The 23,334-nt window shown below is 36.8% G+C and overlaps 1 protein-coding gene across 7 annotated transcripts in view; it reads left to right on the top strand.

The window, feature by feature from the left end:
* BOLL (boule RNA binding protein) overlaps positions 1-23,334 on the top strand; it is a 61,545-nt gene that overhangs the window by 35,404 nt on the left and 2,807 nt on the right. For 4 of the 7 annotated variants that reach the window (XM_081581576.1, XM_081581578.1, XM_081581573.1 and 1 more), the window contains 3 exons: positions 1,749-1,796; positions 3,829-3,957; positions 12,125-12,223. In XM_081581576.1, the coding sequence (XP_081437702.1) occupies positions 1,749-1,796; positions 3,829-3,957; positions 12,125-12,223 (276 nt within the window). The remainder of the gene's footprint in view (positions 1-1,748; positions 1,797-3,828; positions 3,958-12,124; positions 12,224-23,334) is intronic. The other 3 variants (XM_081581579.1, XM_081581575.1, XM_081581577.1) reach the window with 1 other exon arrangement.

The following is a 23,334-nucleotide window of genomic DNA, read 5'->3' as shown; positions in this document are numbered from 1 at the left end:
AGAGCACAATCAGTCTGATTTCAGTATTGATCATCTGGCAATGTCCATAAGTAAAGTCATCTCTTGTGTTGTTGGAAAAGGGTATTTGCTATGCCCAGTGTGTTCTCTTGATAAAACTGTTAGTCTTTGCCCTGCTTCATTTTGTACTCCAAGGCCTAACTTGCCTATTACTTGTGGTATCTCTTGACTTCTTACTTTTGCATTCCAATCCCCTATCATGAAAAGACATTTTTTTTTTTTTTTTTTTTTTTGCTGTTAGTTCTAGAAAGTCTTGGAGGTCTTCATCAGAGCAGTCAACTTCAGCTTCCTCAGCATCAATGGTTCAGGCACTGTGATGTTCGATGGTTTACCTTGGAAACAGACTGAGATTATTCTGTTGTTTTTGAGATTGTACCCAAGTAGTGCATTTCAGACTCTTGTTGGCTGTGAGGGCTATTCCATTTCTTCTAAGGGATTTTTGCCCACAGCAGTAGATACAATGGTCATCTGAATCAAATTCGCCCATTCCCATACATTTTAATTCACTGATTCTTAAAATGTCGATGTTCACTTTTGCCATCTCCTGCTTGACCATGTCCAGTTTACCTTGATTCATGGATCTAACATTCCAGAGGTTTCTATGTGATAGTGTTCTTACAGCATCGGACTTTCTTTTCAACACCAGACACATCCACAACTGGGCGTCATTTCTGCTTTGGCCCAGCCTCTTCATTCCTCTGGAGCTATCTCCCTGCTCTTCCCCAATAGCATATTGGACACCTACAAGACATGGGGGACTCATTTTCCGGTAGTATATCTTTTTGCCTTCTCATACTGCTCATGGGGTTCTCACAGCAAGAATACTAGAGTGGTTTGTCTTTCCCTCCTCCAGTGGATCCCATTTTGTCAGAACTCTTCACTGTGACCCATCCATCTTGGGTGGCCCTGCCCGGCATGGCTCATAGTTTCATTGAGTTACTCAAGCCCCTTCACTACAACAAGACTGTGATCTATGAAGAGGATTACAAGGCAAATGATGTTGAGTATCTTTTAGATGCTTATTGATGGTTTTTGTGTATTTTCTTTGCAATAATGTCTGTTCATATCTTTAACCAATTTTTATATTGGGTTAAGTGATACTTAAGTGAAAGTCACTCAGTCATATCGGACTCTTTGCGACCCCCTTGGAATTCTCCAGGCCAGAATACTGGAGTGGGTAGCCTTTCCCTTCTCCAGGGAATCTTCCCAGCCGAGGGATCTAACCCAGGTCTCCTGCATTGCAGGCAGATTCTTCACCAGCTGAGCCACAAGGGAAGCCCATATATTGGGTTACTTGCCTTTTATTATTGAGATATACTGGCTCTTTGCTTAGATACAAGTTCCTTATCAGATATATAATTTGTAAATATTTTTTCCAGTCTTGTGGTTTATTTTCACCTCCTTGATGGTGTCTTTTGCACCACAAAAGTTTTTCATGTTAGTGAAATCCAGTTTTATCTTTTTTTTTCTCTTATTATTTCGTTTCCTGTGCTTTTGATGTCATATTTTTTTAAGTGCCTGGTTCAAAGTCACAAAGATTTACATCTATGTTTTCTTCTAAGAGTTTTGTAGTTTTATCTCTTACATTTCTTTTATCCATGTTGGGTTAATTTTTGTATATAGTTTGAAGTATAGGGGTTCAACTTCATACTTTTGCAGGTAGATATTCAGTTTTAACTCTTGTTTACAATCTGGTGGGGTTTTTTTGTGTTTTTTTTTTTTCGTTTTAGGCCCCTGCACAGTGTCTACCAGGTCAATGGCAGTGGAATGTTCCTCAGGTAAATACTAACTTTTAACTTTTTTCACTGTTTTTGTGAAGACTACATGAATATTTAAATCAGGAAGACTAGATTTGAGACCTTCCTCTAGTATTTATTAACTGTGATACTGATTTATTAACTGATTTGGCAATTCATTTAATCACTATATTTCTCAGCTTTTTCATTTGCAAATGGAACTAATGATACTATACCTTGGAAAGTTTTCTCACATGATTTTTGTAAAGATCAAATGAGACCATGTAAGTAAAAGTATTTTATAAATAAGTGCTATGTTATTAATATCAGAAAATTTAGCATTTTTCTAGCTTCATTTCAGATTTTGCTTCAGTTTTATTTATGTTTCTAAATGAATATTCCATCTCTCAACTTTTGATAACAAGTGGTATACCACCAGAAACTTCGTTTGACAAGTCCCACTTCATGGGAAGTCAGAAAGCTGAGAAGAGACATTTGTTCAGTCTGTCAGTCATGTCTTAGTCTTTGAAACTCTGTGGACTGAAGCACACCAGACTTTCCTGTCCTTCACCATTTCCCGGAGCTTGCTCAAACTCATGCCCATTGAGTCGGTAGTGCTGTCTAACCATCTCATCCTCTGTCATTCCGTTCTCTTCCTGCCTTCGATCTTTCCCAGCATCAAAGTCTTTTCCAGTGAGTCAGCTCTTCCCATCAGATGGCCAGAATATTGGAGTTTCAGCTTAAGCATCAGTTCTTCCAATGAATATTCAGGACTGATTTCCTTGAGGATTGACTGGTTTGATCTCCTTGCAGTCCAAGGGACTCTCAAGAGTCTTTTCCAACACCACAGTTCAAAAGCATCCATTCTTCGGTGTTCAGCCTTCTTTATGGTCCAACTCTCATCCATACGTGACTACTGGAAAAACCATAGCTTTGACTATTCGGACCTCTGTTGGCAAAGTAAAGTCTCTGCTTTTTAATATGCTGTCTAGGTTGGTCATAGCTTTTCTTCCAAGGAGCAAGCGTCTTTTAATTTTCATGCCTGCAGTCACCATTCACAGTGATTTTGTAGCTCGAGAAAATACTCTGATACATTTTCCATTGTTTCCCCATCTATTTGCCATGAAGTAATGGGACCAGATGCCATGATCTTTGTTTTTTGAATGTTGAGTTTTAAGCCAAGTTTTTCACTCTCCTCTTTAACTTTCATCAAGACGCTCTTTAGTTCTTCTTCACTTTCTTCCATAAGGGTGGTATCATCTGCATATCTGAGGTTATTGGCAATCTTGATTCCAGCTTGTGCTTCATCCAGCCCAGCATTTTGCATTATTTTCTCTGCATATTTTAGATAAACAGGGTGGCAATATACAGCCTTGATGTACTCCTTTCCCAATTTTGAACCAGTTTGTTATTCTATATCCAGTTATAACTTTTGCTTCTTGACCTGCATACAGGTTTCTCAGGAGGCAGGTAAGGTGGTCTGGTATTCCATTTCTTTAAGAATTTTCCACAGTTTTTTGTGATCCACATAGTCAAAGGCTTTAGCATAGTCAATGAAGCAGAAGTAGATGTTCTTCTGGAATTCTCTTGCTTTGTCTATGCTCCAACAGATGTTGGCAATTTGATCTCTGGTTCCTCTGCCTTTTCTAAATCCAACTTAAACATCTGGAAGTTCTCAGTTCACGTACTATTGAAGCCTGTTGGAGAATTTTGAGTATTACTTTGGTAGCATGTGAAATTAATGCCAATTTAAATACCATAGATTATAGTATTACAACCTTTAATAATTATCTTAATGATTGTCTTAATTTATTTATGAGCTTTTAAAGTGCTAAGAACTTTTTAGTACTTATAAGTGATAAATAAGTGATTTAATAATATCTACATAATTGGAGTTTATAGCAACCTAGAGTTCCTAGTTTGTTGTTAAGATACTTCTGTGTTGTCCCTAAAAACAACTTTAGAAAAATGTGAAAATGTGAAACCAGTATTTCTCTCATGTGTTATGTAAGTCATTTGGTTTAATTGAAATAACTAATCTGATTTTAATTAGAAACATGATTTTGTGTTTTAGTCTCCTGCCTCTTCTACTCCATTCTTATACCTGCAACCTTCTGAGGTCATTTATCAACCAGTGGAAATTGCACAAGATGGTGGATGTGTTCCTCCTCCGCTGTCTCTGATGGAAGCTTCAATTCCAGAGGTATATGTTAGTCTCACACAAAGTAATATATCCATAACCACTTCATTTTAACATTTATTTCCTTTCCTTTTCTAAAAATATTTGTTCAAGACCCTCATTGAAGTTGAACATCTTATGTTTTCGTTGATTTATTCACATCTCTTCCCCTTTTTTATATCTAAGAATGCTTCATCTTAGACTTATTCACTGACTATTTCTGAATCATTCCTCAACTCAGCTGTTTACTACACTATCCCTGACTCAGTCCCCTTGAAAGAGTAAGATAAGTGCTTCTCTTTCTTCTGGTTTGCCTGTCCTGTCTTATTACTAACATTGTCAGTTAAAAGCATATAAAAATTAAAGGAGAAAAAAATCTTTAAAATTCTTCCTTCACAGATGTAAATCAAATTTATAACTAAAAACTGTAAATATTATCTTCCATGTGTTTATATTTGCCAACTGTTACTAATAACCTCATCATCTATGTACCAGGAACTGTACATGGTATGTTTTAAATATGTTGTGAAAGACTGGGAAATAAATAACGACCTCCCAATTTGAGTGTATTTATTATTATTACTGAAGTTTATAACATTATAATTTTTCTGAAATAGCAGCTTCCACAATTTTGAATCTTAAATGTTTAGTATAAATACTTTTGCTATCATTTATCCAGTCTTCATCTCACCCTCCATTTATCACTTTGTTGACTGAATCTACAAGCATTCTCTTAAAGAAGGCTTACATGTGCTATACTCTTGAGTTCTTACATGCTTGTGTGTTCAACATATTTGTTGTCTATAAATCTGGAAGAAATTAAAACTAACTATAAAATAGCTGCATCATACTTGTATAACTTTGCTAAGGCTGCCTGAACAAAGTACAATGAACTGGATGGCTTAAAAAGAGAAATTTATTGTCTCATAGTTCTGGAGTCTAGAAGTCCAAAATCAAGATGTTGGCAGAGTTGGTTTCATCTGAGGCTTTTGAGGGAAGGATCTAGTCCAGGCCTTTCTTCTTGGCTTATATATATGACCATCCTCTCCTTTTGTCTTCACACTGTCTTTCCTGTCTCTGTGTCCAAGTTTCCCAATTTTATAAATATACCACTCATTTTGGATTAGGTTCCACCCTAATGACCATACTTCAGTTTGCTCACCTCTGTAAAGACCCTCTCTCCAAATAAGGTCAGTCTCTGACATAGTGTTAGGACTTCAACACATAAGTCTTCAGAGAACACAATTCAACCCATAACAATGCTTTTTTCTCTTATAACTTCTAATCTACTCTTCTCTAGTGTTGAGTATAGTTGTAAAGAAGTTTGAAGCCAGCCTGACTTTCCCTCTTATACGTAATTTGCTTTTTCTTCCTGCATGTCTGAAAAGTCTGTCTTAACTTGAAATCACTTTACCCCAGGATATGTCTTGAAATTTGTCAGACTTTAAAATATTTTTCCTGGGACACGGTTTGCTCCTTTGAGTCTCAGACTCGTTTTTATTTCAGGGCTTCTTTTTTCCTGTTAGAACTTCAAAAAAAATTTTTGTATTCCAATTCTTTTTCTTCTTCCTCAGGAATACCATTCATTTATGCATATGTTGAGATCTCTTTTTATCTTTCATATCTATCATCTCTGACATAATTTCATTTATCATGGTAATTTTTAATGTTTTACATGTTTTTTTGAGACAATCATGAATATTTTTCATTGTTTTTAGTCTACTTTTTCTTATGACTAATGAAGCTTTCATTGCTGTTTTATTTTTATCTTCTTTTTATCCCAGGCTGCCACTTTGCTTACATCATTGCTTGTAAATGTTGTCTATTGGCTTAAAATCTCTTTTTGAAGCACTTTTTTAGCAATCATGTTATTGTAATTTCTTTAAGATCAAAAGAATTTTATTTATCTGAACATTTCTACTATTCTCTGAGATGATTTCTCATCTTTTTCTTTTTTCACCCTATTTGCTTTTCCCTTGATAGAGTTGGAGAGGATGAGAAGAGTCCTAAGGTTGCTTCCTTTTCCTTCCCATCTTCTCTTTAAATGAGACTAGCTTTTTGCTGAAATGCAAGGTGGGAGAAGCATTCTGTTGACTCAAACATCCTACCACCAAGTCTGTTATGTTGCCTGCTTGAGATGTTCTTCCCTGAGTTTTTAGCATTCTGGAGATCATTTGGCTCCTGGCAAAGTCTCTTTTTTCAGAGATTTTCTGTATGAAGGTGTAGTAAGTGTTACTTCACTTTCCACTCTCACCCTGCTTCATCTCCAGCACTGTTCCTCAGCTATAATGCAAGGTAGTAGATCACAAAATAGTGAAAATGTGATTTCTCCTTCTCTGTGGGAGATCTTTCCTGCTTCTGCCTTGGTCTGACACACCCCTACACTTGAGACTCTAACGAGTCTTTAAATAGGTCTTTCAGGGAAATCTATAACCTTCCTCAGGCTTCAGAATCCTCCCTTATATTGGTGCAAATTGCATAGCATTTGGCAGGCATTCTGCACTACGAACAAAGCTAATGGAGGTAATGGAATTCCAGTTGAGCTATTTCAAATCCTAAAAGATGATGCTGTGAAAGTGCTGCACTCAATATGCCAGCAAATTTGGAAAACTCAGCAGTGGCCACAGGACTGGAAAAGGTCAGTTTTCATTCCAGTCCCAAAGAAAGGCGATGCCAAAGAATGCTCAAACTACTGCACAATTGCACTCATCTCACGTGCTAGTAAAGTAATGCTCAAAATTTTCCAAGCCAGGCTTCAGCAATATGTGAACCGTGAACTTCCAGATGTTCAAGCTGGTTTTAGAAAAGGCAGAGGAATCAGAGATCAGATTGCCAATATCCGCTGGATCATCGAAAAAGCAAGAGAGTTCCAGAAAAACATCTATTTCTGCTTTATTGACTACGCCAAAGCCTTTGACTGTGTGGATCACAATAAAGTGTGGACAATTCTGAAAGAGATGGGAATACCAGACCATCTGACCTGTCTCTTGAGAAACCTGTATGCAGGTCAGGAAGCAACAGTTAGAACTGGACATGGAACAACAGACTGGTTCCAAATAGGAAAAGGAGTACGTCAAGGCTGTATATTGTCACCCTGCTTATTTAACTTCTATGCAGAGTACATCATGAGAAACCTGGGCTGGATGAAGCACAAGCTGGCATCAAAGATTGCTGAGAGAAATATCAATAACCTCATATACGCAGATGACACCACCCTTATGGCAGAAAGTGAAGAAGAACTAAAGAGCCTCTTGATGAAAGTGAAAGAGGAGTGAAAAAGTTGGCTTAGAGCTCAACAGTCAGAAAACTAAGATCATGGCATCCGGTCCCATCATTTCATGGCAAATAGATGGGGAGACAGTGGAAACAGTGGCTGACTTAATTTTGGGGGGCTCCAAAATCACTGCAGATAGTGACTGCAGCCATGAAGTTAAAAGATGCTTACTCCTTGGAAGGAAAGTTATGACCAACCTAGACAGCGTATTGAAAAGCAGAGACATTACTTTGTCAACAAAGGTCCGTCTAGTTGAGTCTATGGTTTTTCCAGTAGTCATGTATGGATGTGAGAGTTAGACTATAAAGAAAGCTGAGTGCTGAAGAATTGATGCTTTTGAACAGTGGTGTTGGAGAAGACTTGAGAGTCTCTTGGACTGCAAGGAGATCCACCCAGTCCATCCTAAAGGAGATCAGTCCTGGGTATTTATTGGAAGGACTGATGTTGAAACTGAAACTCCAATCCTTTGGCCACCTGATGCTGGGAAAGATTGAGGATAGGAGGAGAAGGGGACAACAGAGGATGAGATGGTTGGATGGCATCACTGACTCAATGGACATGGGTTTGGGTAGATTCCAGCAGTTGGTGATGGATAGGGAGTCCTGGCATGCTGCGGTTCATAGGGTCACAAAGAGTCGGACACGACTGAGCGACTGAACGGAACTACCTTGTCATTTGGGATTCATGAGCACTTCTGTGTTTACTTGATGATGGCATTTTTAAAATCTATCTTTTGTACTTTTTGTTTTCTGATTTTCAAGGAGGGTGGCAATGAGTTAAGAATGCTTTTACATCATGTTTTTAGCCATTATCTACTTTTGGCACTGAACCATAGTCTTAATGTCGACATCAGATAACTTACCAAGTTATGTTTCACTGTTTAGTGGAATCTAATAAGATTTTTCTGGAAATACTACATGTTAACTTATAACTTGTACCGTTTTTATGATATTGCAATATAAAATGATTTAAGCATATTTTTAACATTTTTTCTGGCAAAAGATGTATGTCTAATATATAAATTAATTGAATGGGGTGGTTTATATTTTAAATGTTTTTTTCTCTAAAATATAAAAACACAGGGCTTATTCTTACGAGTTTGATAGTTAGCTTTCCTAAAATAAAAATTAAAATTATTTCTCACTTATTTCAATGACTGTTTCCCCCTTCACTCTTAGAATATAGTGCCTTCTACTTCACAGAATAAGTAGAAACCACTTTGTGGAAACCAACTCAGCTTCCAGTCCCCAACATACAAACTTACCTGACTCATGACTCACCCTTAGCTTCTTACATTTTTTTAGTAACCTGTCTTGTTCAAGGTTATTTCTACTCTTTGCTCTTGATACTATAACTTCACTTTTTCTCAGGGACCTCATTCCTCATTCCACCTCATTCCTTCTTTTCTCATATATTTTAAGACATTTTCTCTCCATTGGTTCAGAGCTTTACCTAGTATTTACTAGTATGTTACTTTGAGTAATTACTTCACTCTTCACAGTGTTGCTTTCATAATATCTACATTAATAGAATAAAGACATTAGGAAAATCTATTTTGCAGGATTGATGCAAAGATGAGAATACAAGGTTCTTGCTATAGTGCCCAACACCTGGTAGAAGACAGTTACTATCCTGTGACACGCCCCCACCAATGCCCTTATTCTCTTCTACCTTCCAAAGCCAAGCTTGAAGAAAGTGCGTGCTCAGTTGTGTCCAACTCTTTGCAACCCTGTGGACTGTAGCCTGCCAGCCTCCTCTGTCCATGGGATTTTTCTAGGCAAGAATACTGGAGTGGTTTGCCATTTCCTCCTCCAAGGGATCTCCCTGATCCAGGGATTGAACCCAGGTCTTCTGTGTCTCCTCTGTTGACAGGCAGACTCTTTACCACTGAGCCACCTGGGGAGCTCTTGAAAAAGTAGTCCATATTTAATATTTCCACTGCCTCACTACCTCATCTCCCCTTACCTGCTATAGTCTGCTTCATTACTTTTCTGCTGAAGCTACCTTTGATAAAGGTCCTTCAGTTCAGTTCAGTTTAGTCGCTCAGTCGTGTCCAACTCTTTGCGACCCCATGAATTGCAGCACGCCGGTCCTCCCTGTCCATCACCAACTCCCAGAGTCTACCCAAACCCATCTCCATCGAGTCAGTGATGCCATCCAACCATCTCATCCTCTGTCGTCCCCTTCTCCTCCCGCCCCCAATCCCACCCAGCATTAGGGTCTTTTCCAATGAATCAACTCTTCACATGAGGTGGCCAAAGTATTGGAGTTTCAGCTTCAACATCAGTCCTTCCAATGAACACCCAGGATTGATCTCTTTTAGGATGGATTGTTTAGATCTCCTTGCAGTCCAAGGGACTCTCAAGAGTCTTCTCCAACACCACAGCTCAAAAGCATCAATTCTTTGGCACTCAGCTTTCTTCACCGTCCAACTCTCACATCCATACATGACCACTGGAAAAACCATAGCCTTGACTAGACGGACTTTTGTTGGCAAAGTAATGTCTCTGCTTTTAAATATGCTATCTAGGCTGGCCATAACCTTCCTTCCAAGGAGTAAGCGTCTTTTAATTTCCTGGCTGCAGTCACCATCAGCAGTGATTTTGGAGCCCCAAAAAATAAAGTCTGACACTGTTTCCACTGTTTCCCCATCTATTTCCCATGAAGTGATGGGACCACATGCCATGATCTTAGTTTTCTGAACAATGAGCTTTAAGCCAACTTTTTCACTCTCCTCTTTCACTTTCATCAAGAGGCTCTTTAGTTCTTCTTCACTTTCTGCCATAAGGGTGGTGTCATCTGCATATCTGAGATTATTGATATTTCTCCCGGCAATCTTGATTCCAGCTTGTGTTTCTTCCAGCCCAGCGTTTCTCATGATGTACTCTGCATAGAGGTTAAATAAGCAGGGTGACAATATACAGCCTTGATGTACTCTTTTTCCTATTTGGAACCAGTCTGTTGTTCCATGTCCAGTTCTAACTGTTGCTTCCTGACCTGCATACAGGTTTGTCAAGAGACAGGTCAGATGGTCTGGTATTCCCATCTCTTTCAGAATTTTCCACAGTTTATTGTGATCCACACAGTCAAAGGCTTTGGCATAGTCAATAAAGCAGAAATAGATGTTTTTCTGGAACTCTCTTGCTTTTTCGATGATCCAGCGGATATTGACAATCCGATCTCTGATTCCTCTGCCTTTTCTAAAACCAGCTTGAACATCTGGAAGTTCACGGTTCACTAAGGATAAAGGTCTTTAGTGATTCCCTAATTGCCAAATATTTTCCTTTTCTTTTCAGTCTTACTTGACCTCTCAGAGACATTGAATATGCTCCTTGAAACTCTTCCTACCTTTGGCTCCATGACACTGCTCTGTTCTGGCAATCCTTTTACCTCCACTTATTTTCCTATGTAAGCTGATCTTTTTCTCCCCATGATTTCTTTTTTTTTTTTTCCTTCGGGAATTGAAATTCTCTTCTTTCTCAGTTTTTTATTTTTGAAAGATGCATTGTCTTTTGTTTGTTTGTTTGTTTGTTGTTGTTTTTTATAAATTTATTTATTTTAGTTGGGGTCTAATTACTTTACCATGATTTCTTTTTTGATTCTTCATTCTTTCACCCTACATACTCACTGATGTTCATCCATACTCATGTCTCTAGCCCCAGCCTCACTTCTGAATTTTAGACCTGTACTATTCAGTACAACAATAGCCATTACCACATGCAGCTATTGAAATATGGCTAGTCAGAATTGAGGTATGTTGTAAGTGCGAAAAAGACACCAAGTTTTAATGATATAGTGTGAAAAATGAGTGTAAAATTTATCACTGACTTTATGTTGAGTACACTCTGATATATTTTTAATATGTTGGTTTAAATAAAATCTATTACTGGAAATTAATTTTACTTGTTTCTTTTTACTTTTCTAACATGGCTATTGACATACAGCAGTGTGTAAGCTTAAGATGTACAGCATAATGATTTGATTCATACATATCACTAAATGATTATCACAACAAGCTTGGTGAACACCCATCATCACATACAAAATTAAAGAAATAGGAAAAAATTTGTATGTGATGAGAAGTCTTAGGGTTTACTCTCTTGACAACTTTCCTATATAACATCCAGCAGTGTTAATTACATTTATTGTGTTGTACCTTACAGCCCTAGTACTTAACTTAGCTATAACTGAAAGTTTGTACCTTCTATCTTAATTTTAATTAATATTTAGTTCACAGTTTTTTTAGTGCTTCTTTAGAGCCATCCAGCTTTTGATTGACTATATACCTCTAGTAGAAGTCCTGTAAATACCTCAAAATTTTTGTGTTACAAACTTAACTTCCCTCTAACCTCCACACAATTACATAAACATCAAACTTGCTTTTCTTTTATTCCATATATCAGTGAATGGTGCCACCATCTGTTGGACAAGCCATTAATCTGCTTTTACTTGATCTCTTTCCCATCTGTTACTCTACTGCCTCACCTTTCAGCTATCAGTCAGTGTATATTCTTCCTTCCAGCCATACCAAACAACATACAAATATACGTATTCTTAGTTGCCTCTACCTTTTCATATACTACTCCTACCTCATTCCCTAATTTTTCAAATTCTAGCATAAACTCCACCAGAAAACATCCCCTGACCACCTCCTCAACTTTCTAAAGCTACATTAATTGTTTTCTGTTCCCCATGCATCCCTATTCATGTGTCATAGGACTTTCTTTCCCCCCATACATCTCTATGCAAAATGTCATACATTTTGACTAGTCTGTCCCAGACCAGTCTATAATTAAATATAGAGAATGTGTTTCTCATCTGTGTTTCTCCATTGTGTAGCAAAATGCCTATAAAATTGTAATACTGAATAAATATTTTTAATTAATAAAACAATATTTTTTTCTTTTTTTATTTTAGCCTTATTCTGATCATGGAGTTCAAGCAACGTATCCCCAGGTTTATGCTTCAAGTGCCATTGCTATGCCTGCACCAGTGATGCAACCTGAACCAATTAAAGTAAGCTTGTTTTGATTTTTTGTTGTTGTTGTTCTTAAGTCATATTTCACATTTTCCAAATTCGTCTTCTGAAAAAAAAAAAAACAACTTTGGATATTTATATCTCATTTGTGATCTGAAGTACAGAATTAATGAATTCTTTCATATGAAGGAAATACAGTTCTAAATTGGTTATAATTTCTGTTAGTTTTGGGGAGAGAGAAGAATAGAAAGTTAATGCTTAATGGGTACAGAGTTTCTGTTTAGGGTGATGAAAAGGGCTTCCCTGATGGCTCAGATGGTAAAGAATCCACCTGCAATACAGGTCTGAGTTTAATCCCTGGGTTGGGAAGATCCCCTAGGGAAGGAAATAGCTACCCACTCTAGTATTCTTGCCTGGAGAATTCCATGAACAAAAGAGCCTGGCAGGCTACAGTACGTGGGGTCACAAAGAGTTGGACATGACTGAGCAACTTTCACTTCACTTCACTTCTGTTAGTTTTGAAGAACTTATAAACCACACATGGTCAAAAGTTTTCATTTACTGTAGAGTAAAATATATATGACCTAAGATCTTCCATTTTTAAATATACAACTAAGTGGTATTAATTAGATCCACATTGCTATGCAACTACAAAGGTCCGTCTAGTCAGGGCTATGGTTTTTCCAGTGATCATGTATGGATGTGAGAGTTGGACTATAAAGAAAGCTGAGCGCAGAAGAATTGATGCTTTTGAACTGTGGTGTTGGAGACGACTCTTGAGAGTCTCTTGGACTGCAAGGAGATCCACCCAGTCCATCCTAAAGGAGATCAGTCCTGGGTGTTCATTGGAAGGACTGATGTTGAAGCTGAAACTCCAATACTTTGGCCACCTCATGCGAAGAGTTGAATCACTGGAAAAGACCCTGATACTGGGAAAGATTGAGGGCAGGAGGAGAAGGGGACGACAGAGGATGAGATGGTTGGATGGCATTACTGACTCAAAGGACATGGGTTTGGGTGGACTCCGGGAGTTGATGATGGACAGGGAGGCGTGGCGTGCTGAGATTCATGGGGTCGCAAAGAGTCGGACACGACTAAGCGACTGAACTGAACTGATTCAACTATAGTCACCAATATCTAGTTCCAAACTTTGTCATCACCCCAAATAGACAAACTCTGTACCCATTAAGCAATAACTTTCTGTTCTTCTCTCTCCCCAATCCCTGTTAACTTCTAATCTACTGTCTGTAATTTGCCTAGATATTCCATATATTCAGAGTTTTATTACATTAGTGATGTGTAACATTTATGGGGAAATGAAAATAGTTATAATGATCTACTCTTCCAGTTTGGGAATTGTGCTCATGCATCCTAAATTAGATCCAGGCCAAGAGTGGTAATATAGTTAGGTCCCTTTATATATTTAGTATATTTCAAGTGTCTTGTCTTGCTTCTTCCCATGTGACCTAGGTTCTTAATGAATCTCTTGCATCTTCACTTTTGGGAAATGTGACTATATCTCTAGTAAAGAATCCAAACTGATTAACTGTTATGATGGAAGTATGACTCTTGCTTGCAGTATATTCTTTACAATAAAATGATGGAGGTTAGCTATTTCACATTCATATTTTTGCTTCTAACCCATCCCATATGTTGGAACTCAGTCTACTTTAAGGAGCCTCCACAGTCTTTCATATCCCCTCTCCCCTTTACTTCATTTCTTCATTGCTGTTGCTACTGCACTGCGAACATGAATTAAAACCATAATTTTGACCTAATGCCAAAGCCTAAAGTGTTAGTAAATGTTATTTATAGGAAGTTCATCATAGGATCAAAATCATCTAAAACAAACTTATAATGTTGATACTTTCTCCAGATATATCTCTCTTAAAATAGCTATGCCATATTAGATAATCAGTTGCAGATTATATATTACATACACATACATTTTATATATATGTGTGTGTGTGTGTGTATATATACATAGAAATGATTGAAGTTGTACTTGTTGAATAATTCAAATAGAGGATAGAGTGGTAGTCAGAAAGGAAAAATATCTGAAGAATATAAATGTTAAATATTCTTGATTTAAAGTTTTATTCTTCTAGTTTTAAGAGTGTATCCTTTTCTAACATTTTCTTAAATGTGTGACTAGGAAATGCAGAAATTGTAGAGAAAATGTTATCTTACTCTTTATTATATAAAATTATATAAATGTTGAATATAAATCATAACAGAGGTATAAATAAATACCTTTCTTTGTGCACATAAGCATAAAACTGGAATCAGAAACCTGCCTGTTGCATGTCTAGAGAAATGCTGCCAAGAGTAACTTTACCCTTTCTATCCGGACATAGATCTTTGCTCTACTATATTGCAGGCTAAAGGGGAACAAAATCACTGACTTGTTTCTATTTTTACTTAATCCATCTTGTTAAGGCTTATAGTAATTCTGGTTATCACATGGGATACAGCCTAGGGAGGATTTTGGTACTGCAAAGTTAAGATTTCAGGACTTGGTAAGAGTTAAAGAGCTATGAACTGTTGTAGTTAACTAGCTTACTCCAAAGCCCACATCTCACACAACTGTAATTAGATTTCACTATGAAAGAAGAAAACCATGTATCCTGAAGCAGGGTTTCTGAAATATGAAAAAGATGTTTATCTCAGAATCAATGAGGTTTGGCATGTTTTATTTTTATTTACTTATTTACTTTTATTCTTTGGCTCTGCCACACATAGGATCTTAGTTCCCTGACCAGGGATAAAACTCACCCCCTCTGCATTGGAAGCACAGAATCGTAACCACTAGACCACCAGGAAAGTCCCTGGCAAGTTTTATTTTTAATTTAGAGCTGCAGGATCATAGGAAGCTTGAGTTAAGGGGCAGAAAAAAACCCACAATTTCTCTTTTGTTAGAGATAAAGGGAAAAAAGAGAAAATTCAATTAAATAAACTTCAGAATCAAAACTGGAACACAGGGGTTTTGTACACTTTTTTACATCCTGTTTTATCTTTCGTGGTTGAATGTTCTATGCATCTTATACTCAGTATTCTTCTTTAGGTGATTTGATGGCACTCCATAGAAAATGGTGCCCCATTCAGGAACAGAAAGTCCAATTCTATAGTTTTCTAAAACTAGACAACTTTGTAGAAATACTTCACTGTACAAGTTTTACTGTGTGGAAAATTAACTATTTTTGTTTATAATGCACTTGTATTATAATATAGAAATATTAATCCACAAATGTTAAATCAATAGGAGACAATCTTTTACTAAAATTTATTAAAGTAGACTAATATTAAAATACTGACATCTGCAACATTAACCTTTATTCTTCCTATGCAAATTTTCCCTGGTGTACCAAAAATCTTGTTGACTTAAAATATAGAAAAGCAGAAATACTCCTTGAAAGAATTTAAGTGTATTGTTTTTAAAAGTGTAAGTCATTTTTAAAACTCTTTAATTATTATAATTTTAATGATATTAATTGTATACATGCAAAAGTAGAATTTCATATGTCAAAGCTGTCTTAAAACAACAAATCTAATCAATAAAATAGAGACCTTATTCAAAGCACAAATCTAACCATTATAAATGACTGTCAGAAACTACTCATTGACTCTAATCCACAGGTTACTGTACTCTATCAAATCAAGTCAAATATTGTAAAGCAGACCAATATAGAAACTAGTTGGTTAATATGGTATTAATTAGGGTTGTTATTTGGTCACCAAGTCGTGTCCAACTCTTTTGCAACCCCAAGGACTAGCCACCAGGCTCCTCTGTCCTTGGAATTCTCCAGGCAAGAGTACTGGAGTGTGTAGCCATTCCCTTCTCCAGGGGATCTTCCTGACCTAGGGATTGAACCTGGGTCTCCTGCATTGCAGGCAGATTCTTTACTGTCTGAGCAACTATGGAATCCCATTAATTAGGGTATCATTCCCTGATTCAACAGAGTCACATCTTTTATACAGAATTAATTTTTAAAATCAGTAAAGCAAAATCATATAATGTCAAAATTATCCCGCTGAACTAGACTATAATAAGTAACAAAAGGCAGAATGGAGAAAATAATAAAAGAAAAAAAGAATGGCCATCATCAAAAACTCTACAGACAGTAAATACTAGAAAGGGGATGGAGAAAAGGGAACCCTCTTGCACTGCTGGTGGGAATGCAAATTGATACAGCCACTGTGGAGAACAGTATGGAGGTTCCTTTAAAAACTAGGAATAAAACTACCATATGACCCTGCAATCCTGCTACTGGGCACACATACCCTGAGGAAATCATAATCAAAAAAGACAGTGTACTCCAATGTTCATTGCAGCACTGTTTACAATAGCTAGGACATGGAAGCAATCTAGATGTCCATCAACAGATGAATAGATAAAGAAGTTGTGGTACATATACACAATGGAATATTACTCAGCTATAAAAAGAACACATTTGTATCAGTTCTAATGAGGTGAATGAACCTAGAGCCTATTATACAGAGTGAAGTAAGTCAGAAAGAGAAAGACAGATATCGTATATTAATGCATATATATGGAATTTAGAAAGATGGTACTAATGAACCTATTTGCAGGGAAGCAAAGGAGACACAGACATAAAAGGACAGACTTGTGCACACAATAGGGGAAGGAGAGGGTGGGATGTTTTGAGAGAGTAGGATTGAAATATATACATTACCATATGTAAAATAGATAGCCAGTGGGAATTTGCTGTATGATGCAGGGAACCCAGAGCCAGTGCTCTTGGACAACTTAGAGGGGTGGGATGGGGAGTGAGGTGGGAGGAAGTTGCAAGAGGGAGGGGAACATATGTATACCTATGACTGATTTATGTTGATGTGTGGTAAAAACCATCACAGTATTGTAATTATCCTCCATTTAAAAATAAAATAAAATTTAAAAGGAACAAAAAGAAAATCTTTTGTCTGTTTGGGCATTCAAAACTTTTAATATGAATATCAAATCCCTTGGTAATAAGGGTATAAGTAGAGAATTATAAAGCATCTCTATTTCCTTATGATGTTTTTCTATTTTTGCATTAATTTAGGTGTCTAATAAGTTTATTTTTATGAGACTTAATTGAGATACTGTAAAGTGAGTTAATTATAATTTGAAGTTCACCTTTTAATGTTATTTTATTTAACTCTGAAGTATACTAGCTATTCCGGAGAAGGCAATGGCACCCCACTCCAGTACTCTTGCCTGGAAAATCCCATGGACGGAGGAGCCTGGTAGGCTGTAGTCCATGGGGTCGCTAAGAGTCGGACACAACTAAGCAACTTCACTTTCTCACTTTTCCCTTTCATGCACTGGAGAAGGAAATGGCAGTCCACTCCAGTATTCTTGCCTGGAGAATCCTAGGGACGGCAGAGCCTGGTGAGCTGCCGTCCATGGGGTCGCACAGAGTCGGACACGACTGAAGCGACTTAGCAGCAGCAGCAGCATACTAGCTATTCATGAAAACATTTCATATTAAGGATGATATTTAACCAGTTGCCAGGCTATGAGGAATTTCTTCTAATTAAAGCACTGATTGGGCTTGAATGAAAGCACCTGTTCCGCCTTACCCATTGGAAAGACCAAATGATTCAAAAGTAAATTGGAAAGAGAGTTTACCTACTACCACTGCCTGTTTCTAGCTCAGAGACCCATAATGTGCACTCACCTAAACATTAACAACTATCTCTACTTTATAGAAAAATTCCACTGCTATCTTTTTCCTAACCATTTCCTCATTTCAGTATCATTAACACTTCTTATAAAGCAATTAGAGATTGAAATTCCTTCATGTTCAGCCTGTCCTAAGGGTAGAGGAGGACAGTTGTAAAGGGGTATCACATTCTGAAAGCAGGAATATAAAAAAACCTGTGCTTTGCAGCTCCAAACATACAGGAGGGTAAAAATTTTCGTTTACTGTGCGTAGGTCTCAGTATAGATAACCTCAAAGGAGACAGAGAACAATAAAGGGAATCAAAGACTCATGAAACCAATTTTTAGAATTGTCATGGAGAGACCTCCATTCAAGAATGAATAAACAGTAAAGTACACACTGAAAAACTTTTTGAATATGACACTGCATCAAAGATAAGGATAAATAGTATATATATGTATTATGTATAAAGGATATTATATAAGAGGAAATTAAATTTTTAAAAATATATTCCATGTTCCCAATAATTAGAAGCTAAAAAACAGGAATAATGAAGTAGTTGCTAGCCAGTGTAAAAATAAACACTGTATGAAGCTGTTAATACAGTGGAAAGAATTAAAGTTGTTGTTACTGCATGCTTGATACCACTGAGAAAAAGTTGACTGGCCCTCTGAAATATCTACTGTGAAGTTCAATGACAAACCCATCATTCACAAAGAACTTCCCATTAGGATTTTAGTCTGCCTTATTAAATATGGATGTGCAGTCACATTAGAAGAAAGCATTCTGGGGCTTCCCTGGTAGTACAATGGATAAGAATCTGCCTGCTAATGCAGGGGACACCAGTTCAGTCCTGGTCAGGAAAAATTCCACATACACAACCTAAGCCCGTGAGCCACAACTATGAAAGCCCACACACAACAACAAAGACCCAGAACAGCCAAAAATAAATGAAGAAGAAAGCCTTCAGAATGAGAGACCAAAACAAACAGAAAAAAAAAAAAGGAATTCAGAAGAAACATTGCAGGGAGCAAAAAAAAATCAAAGAAGCTATAACATCCTCTCAAAAGATAAGAGAAAATTTATAAGACATGGTCCATGCATAGTCATCCCAGAAAATACTTTGGTTTTTTCTAAACCTCTTAGTCTTTTTAATTGTTTAGGTTTTTAATTGTTTAGATTTGTATTTTGAAATATTGATAATTCAGATTTATAGAAAAGTTGTAAATAAATTTTTTTAAAGACAGAGGTGAGTAAAAATAGAGAAAAGAATAAAATCAGAAGATAATTCAAGAAGTCAAATATTCTGGAAAAAGAGAAAATGGTTTGGAGAAAATTAGCAAAAAAATTAATACAAGAAAATTCCCTAGGAAGTTAATGACAGGAGTTCCTAGATTAAAAGAGCCCAAAGAGAGATCAAAATGGTGGAGTAGGAAAGTGTGGAGCTCACCTCCCGCCACAAACACCTCAAAGATACATCTACATGTGGAGCAGTTCTCACTGAAAACAAACTGTAAGTCATCTGGCAGAAAGACGGCTATATTAATACAACCAAGGTTGTAAGAAAAATCCAAGATCCAGATGAAATCAGGTAGGAAGAGAAATGATCAGGTCAGGACCTGCACACCTGGGAGGGGAAGATGGAAGAGGAGAGGGATTACACAGGCTCAGAGGAACTATACAGACTTACTCCTTGGAGAGAGAGGTTCAGTCCACGTTCTGGGTACCCCCAGCCCTGGGGTCTGGCACTAAGAAGACAAACTCAGAATTAGAGTTTGAGCATTAGTAATAATGCTAACTGAATTAGAGGAAAGAATTGATTAGCACAGTGCCAATTTTAACGAAGAACTAGAAAACATGAAAGAGCACTGAATATGACAAATAAAAACAACTAGAGGGAATTAACAGCAGACTAGGTGATGCCTAAGTGATCCAGAAGGTAGAATAATGGAAATCCTTCAATCTGAACAGCAAAAAGAAACACAAATTTTAAAAATGAGAACAGTTTAGGGTACCTCTAGAATAACATCAAGTGTGAAAACATTCACATTATAGGGAGAAGAGAGAGAGGAGTTGAAAACATACTACATGAAATTATGGCTGGAAACTTACCAAATCTAAAGAAGGAAACAGATGTCCAGCACAGGAACCACAGGGGATCCCAAATAAGATGAACCTAAACAGACCCACACCAAGATACACCATAATTAAAATGACAAAAGTCAAAGATAATGAGATGATTCCAAAGGCAGCAAGAAAACAGTCAGTTCAAGGGAACCCCATAAGGCTATCGGCTGATTTCTCTGCAGAAATTTTGCAGGCCAGAAGGGAGTGGCATAATATATTCAAAGTACTGAAAGGGGAAAACCTGCAACCTAGGACACTCAACCAAGCAAGATTATCATTTAGAATAGAAGGGGAGCAGGATTGGGGGGAGGGGTTAGTCGCTAAGTCAGGTCCACTCTTGCGACCCCATGGACTATAGCCTGCCAGGCTCCTCTGTCCATGGGATTTTCCAGGCAAGAATACTGGAGTGGGTTGCCATTTCCTTTTCCAGGGGATCTTCTCGACCCAGGAATCAAACCCAGGTCTCCTGCACCGCAGGCAGAGTCTTTACCAACTGAGCTAAGAGATATGTAATTTTCCAGACAACCAAAAACTAAAAGAATTCAGCAATACTAAACCTAACCTTAAAGGAATGTTAAAGGGTCTTAATTTTAAGTGGAAAGAGCCACAAGAAGTAAGAATCTATAGGAAAGAAAAAGTCCACCAGTAAAGGCAAATATATAGTAAACACTGTGGAGCAACCACTTAAATAAGCTAGTACTAAGAGTAAAAGACAAAAAATTGTAAAAATCAACTTATAATTACATTAAACAGTGAAAGGATAAACATGAAGATGTAAAACATGGCATCAAAAACACAAAACATGGGCATCTTACTTTTCATAACATAAGATTCAACTTTTCAAACCTTAATACCTTACAGAATTGTTTCCTGAGCTTTTTTTGATAACATCTTTCCCCACTTTGAGGACACAGGATAATAAGCAATAGATTTGTATTCCACACTTCACTAACAATATTTTAAATTTGTCTGTTTTGGAAAGGCATGAAGGAGGAGTATAGGGGTATCTTTTTCACTCATACGAAATTACTGTTCCTTCATTACTGAGATCTAGCCAAAGCACTTATCTAAGATTTACTGTCAAGATTTGCTGATTATTAGCCAAACCTTAAGGATCTTGTCCTAGTTCTTGTCCTCTTAGATTATCTTTAATTCAGTACTGTCAACTAGCCTGTGCTCAGATTTTACTCATTCTTATATGTGGCTCTCTTCCTTTGCACTGTGTTTGATATTTCAGTGTCTCTTTCAAAAATACATATATATATTCCTCTTTTACCAACTAATCATGGCATGATTCTCTTTGCCCTCTAAGTTGTCTTCTAAGGGAGTTTTCAATTTTATTCTACATTTTGGTAGTTTTTAAAATGACTCTGATCTTAGTCCTTTGATTCTATTCCTATTTTAACTGTAAAACAACAACACCTGGATGAATGTTCACTACCTGCTCAAACTCAACATCATGAATATATAATTTCTTACATTTCATTTTCAGGATCCTCACCTCTTTTATGTTAGTTTGTCCATCTTACTTATCCCCTGAAATCAAAACAATACCAGATTTTTTTCTGACCTGTTTAAGCTGCAGGATCTATTTATACTGTTTTGTGTCCCTTTTTCAGTTCACTTAACTTGCTAAAAATGATATATTCATTTCTCTTTCCACTGCCACATAACTTTTCTAAGCTCTATTATTGCCTAACCAGATTACTGTATATTTATTCAAGGCTTCTCTATCTTCAGTTTCCATCCTTTAGTCATGCATAAAATCTGAATTTAGTTTTTTTAATCTGAGGTGGGTTTTTTCCCTGTTTTCATTCTCATCAACTCTTATCTGTATCCTTACCAAATTCCTTGCCATTGTATAGTCTTCCTTCAATATTCCCATAATTGTCAACATGTTATTCATATATAACTACTTATATTTTTTTCTTTGAGCCGTTATGAATTAGCACCACTCTTATTCTCTCTAGGCATATTGAGCCTTCAATCAAGCAATTCCATATACAGAGAACAGTTTAACTTTACTTCTCTATTTTTTTATGAGAGAACCAGGACATATTGCCAGTAAGCTATGAGTAGTAGCTTAGGTATGAATAGCTGTATATTACCACAGTGTATTTCATTCATTTACCAAATATTTGTTGAGCATCTGTCATGTGCTAACCAATATTCTAGACACTGATAATATAGCAGTGAATGATATTAAGTGGTATTGGACACTGTTGAACAGGCCAGAGAAAACCTGGCCTGTCTTTAGTTTAGCAAACCAGGCAGGTTTGAACCCCTAGCATCATGCTGTTCCCAACCTGGTAATCACTAGCCACAAGATTCTAATTTCAATCTTAAATTAAAATTAAATGAAGTTTAAAATTCAGTTCCTCAGTTGCAACTAGCCACATTTCTTTTTTTTAATTGAGGTATAGTTAATTTATAGTATTGTGTTAGTTTCAGATGTACAGCATACTGATTCAGTACTTTTGCAGATTTTCCATTATAGGTTATTATAATAGCTATAATTCCCTGTGCTGTACAATAAATCCTTGTTGCATATCTATTTTATATATAGTAGTTCATATCTGTTAATTCCATACCCCTGATTTGTCATTCCTTCCCTCACCCCTTTGGTAACCACAAGTTTGTTTTCTATGTCTGTGAGTCTGTTTCTGTTTTGTATATACATTTTTTTTTTTAGATTCCACATATAAGAGGTATTATATTGTGTTTGTCTTTTTCTGTCTTGACTCATCTCATTAAGCATAATAATATTCTCTAGGTCAATATGTTGCTGCAGCTGGCAGTATTTCATTCTTTTTTATGACTGAATAATACTCCATTGTGTGTGCATGTGTGTGTGTGTAATGTGAGAGAGAGAGATATATATATATATCTCACATCTTATTAATCTGGTTTTCTATCGAATGCCATTTGGATTGTTTTTCGGCTGTTGTAAATAGTGCTGCTATGAACATTGGGGTGCATTTATCTTTTCAAATTGGCGTCTTCTTTTTTTTCCAGATACATACCCAGGAATAGAATTGCTGGATCATGTAGTAGTTCTATTCTTAGTTTCCTAAGGAACCTCCATACTGTTTTCAATAGTGGCTGCACCAATTTACAACCCACCAACAGTGTAGGAAGGTTCCCTTTTCTCCACACCCTTGCCAACATTTATTTGTAGACTTGTTGATAATGACCATTCACTGACAAGTGTTAGTTGATACCTCATTGTGGTTTTGATTTGCATTTCTCTGATAATTAGTGATGCTGAGCATCTTTTCGTGTACCTATTAGCCATCTGTATGCCTTCTTTGTAAAAATGTCTGTTCAAGTCTTCTACTCGTTTTTGATTAGATTGT

Source organism: Giraffa tippelskirchi, chromosome 3 (assembly GCF_054371585.1).
Source record: "Giraffa tippelskirchi isolate mGirTip1 chromosome 3, T2T-mGirTip1v1.2.pri, whole genome shotgun sequence".
NCBI classification, from domain to species: Eukaryota; Metazoa; Chordata; class Mammalia; order Artiodactyla; family Giraffidae; genus Giraffa; species Giraffa tippelskirchi.
The sequence above is the reverse complement of the archived record's forward strand: the minus strand, read 5'-3'. Positions and strand labels throughout refer to the sequence as shown.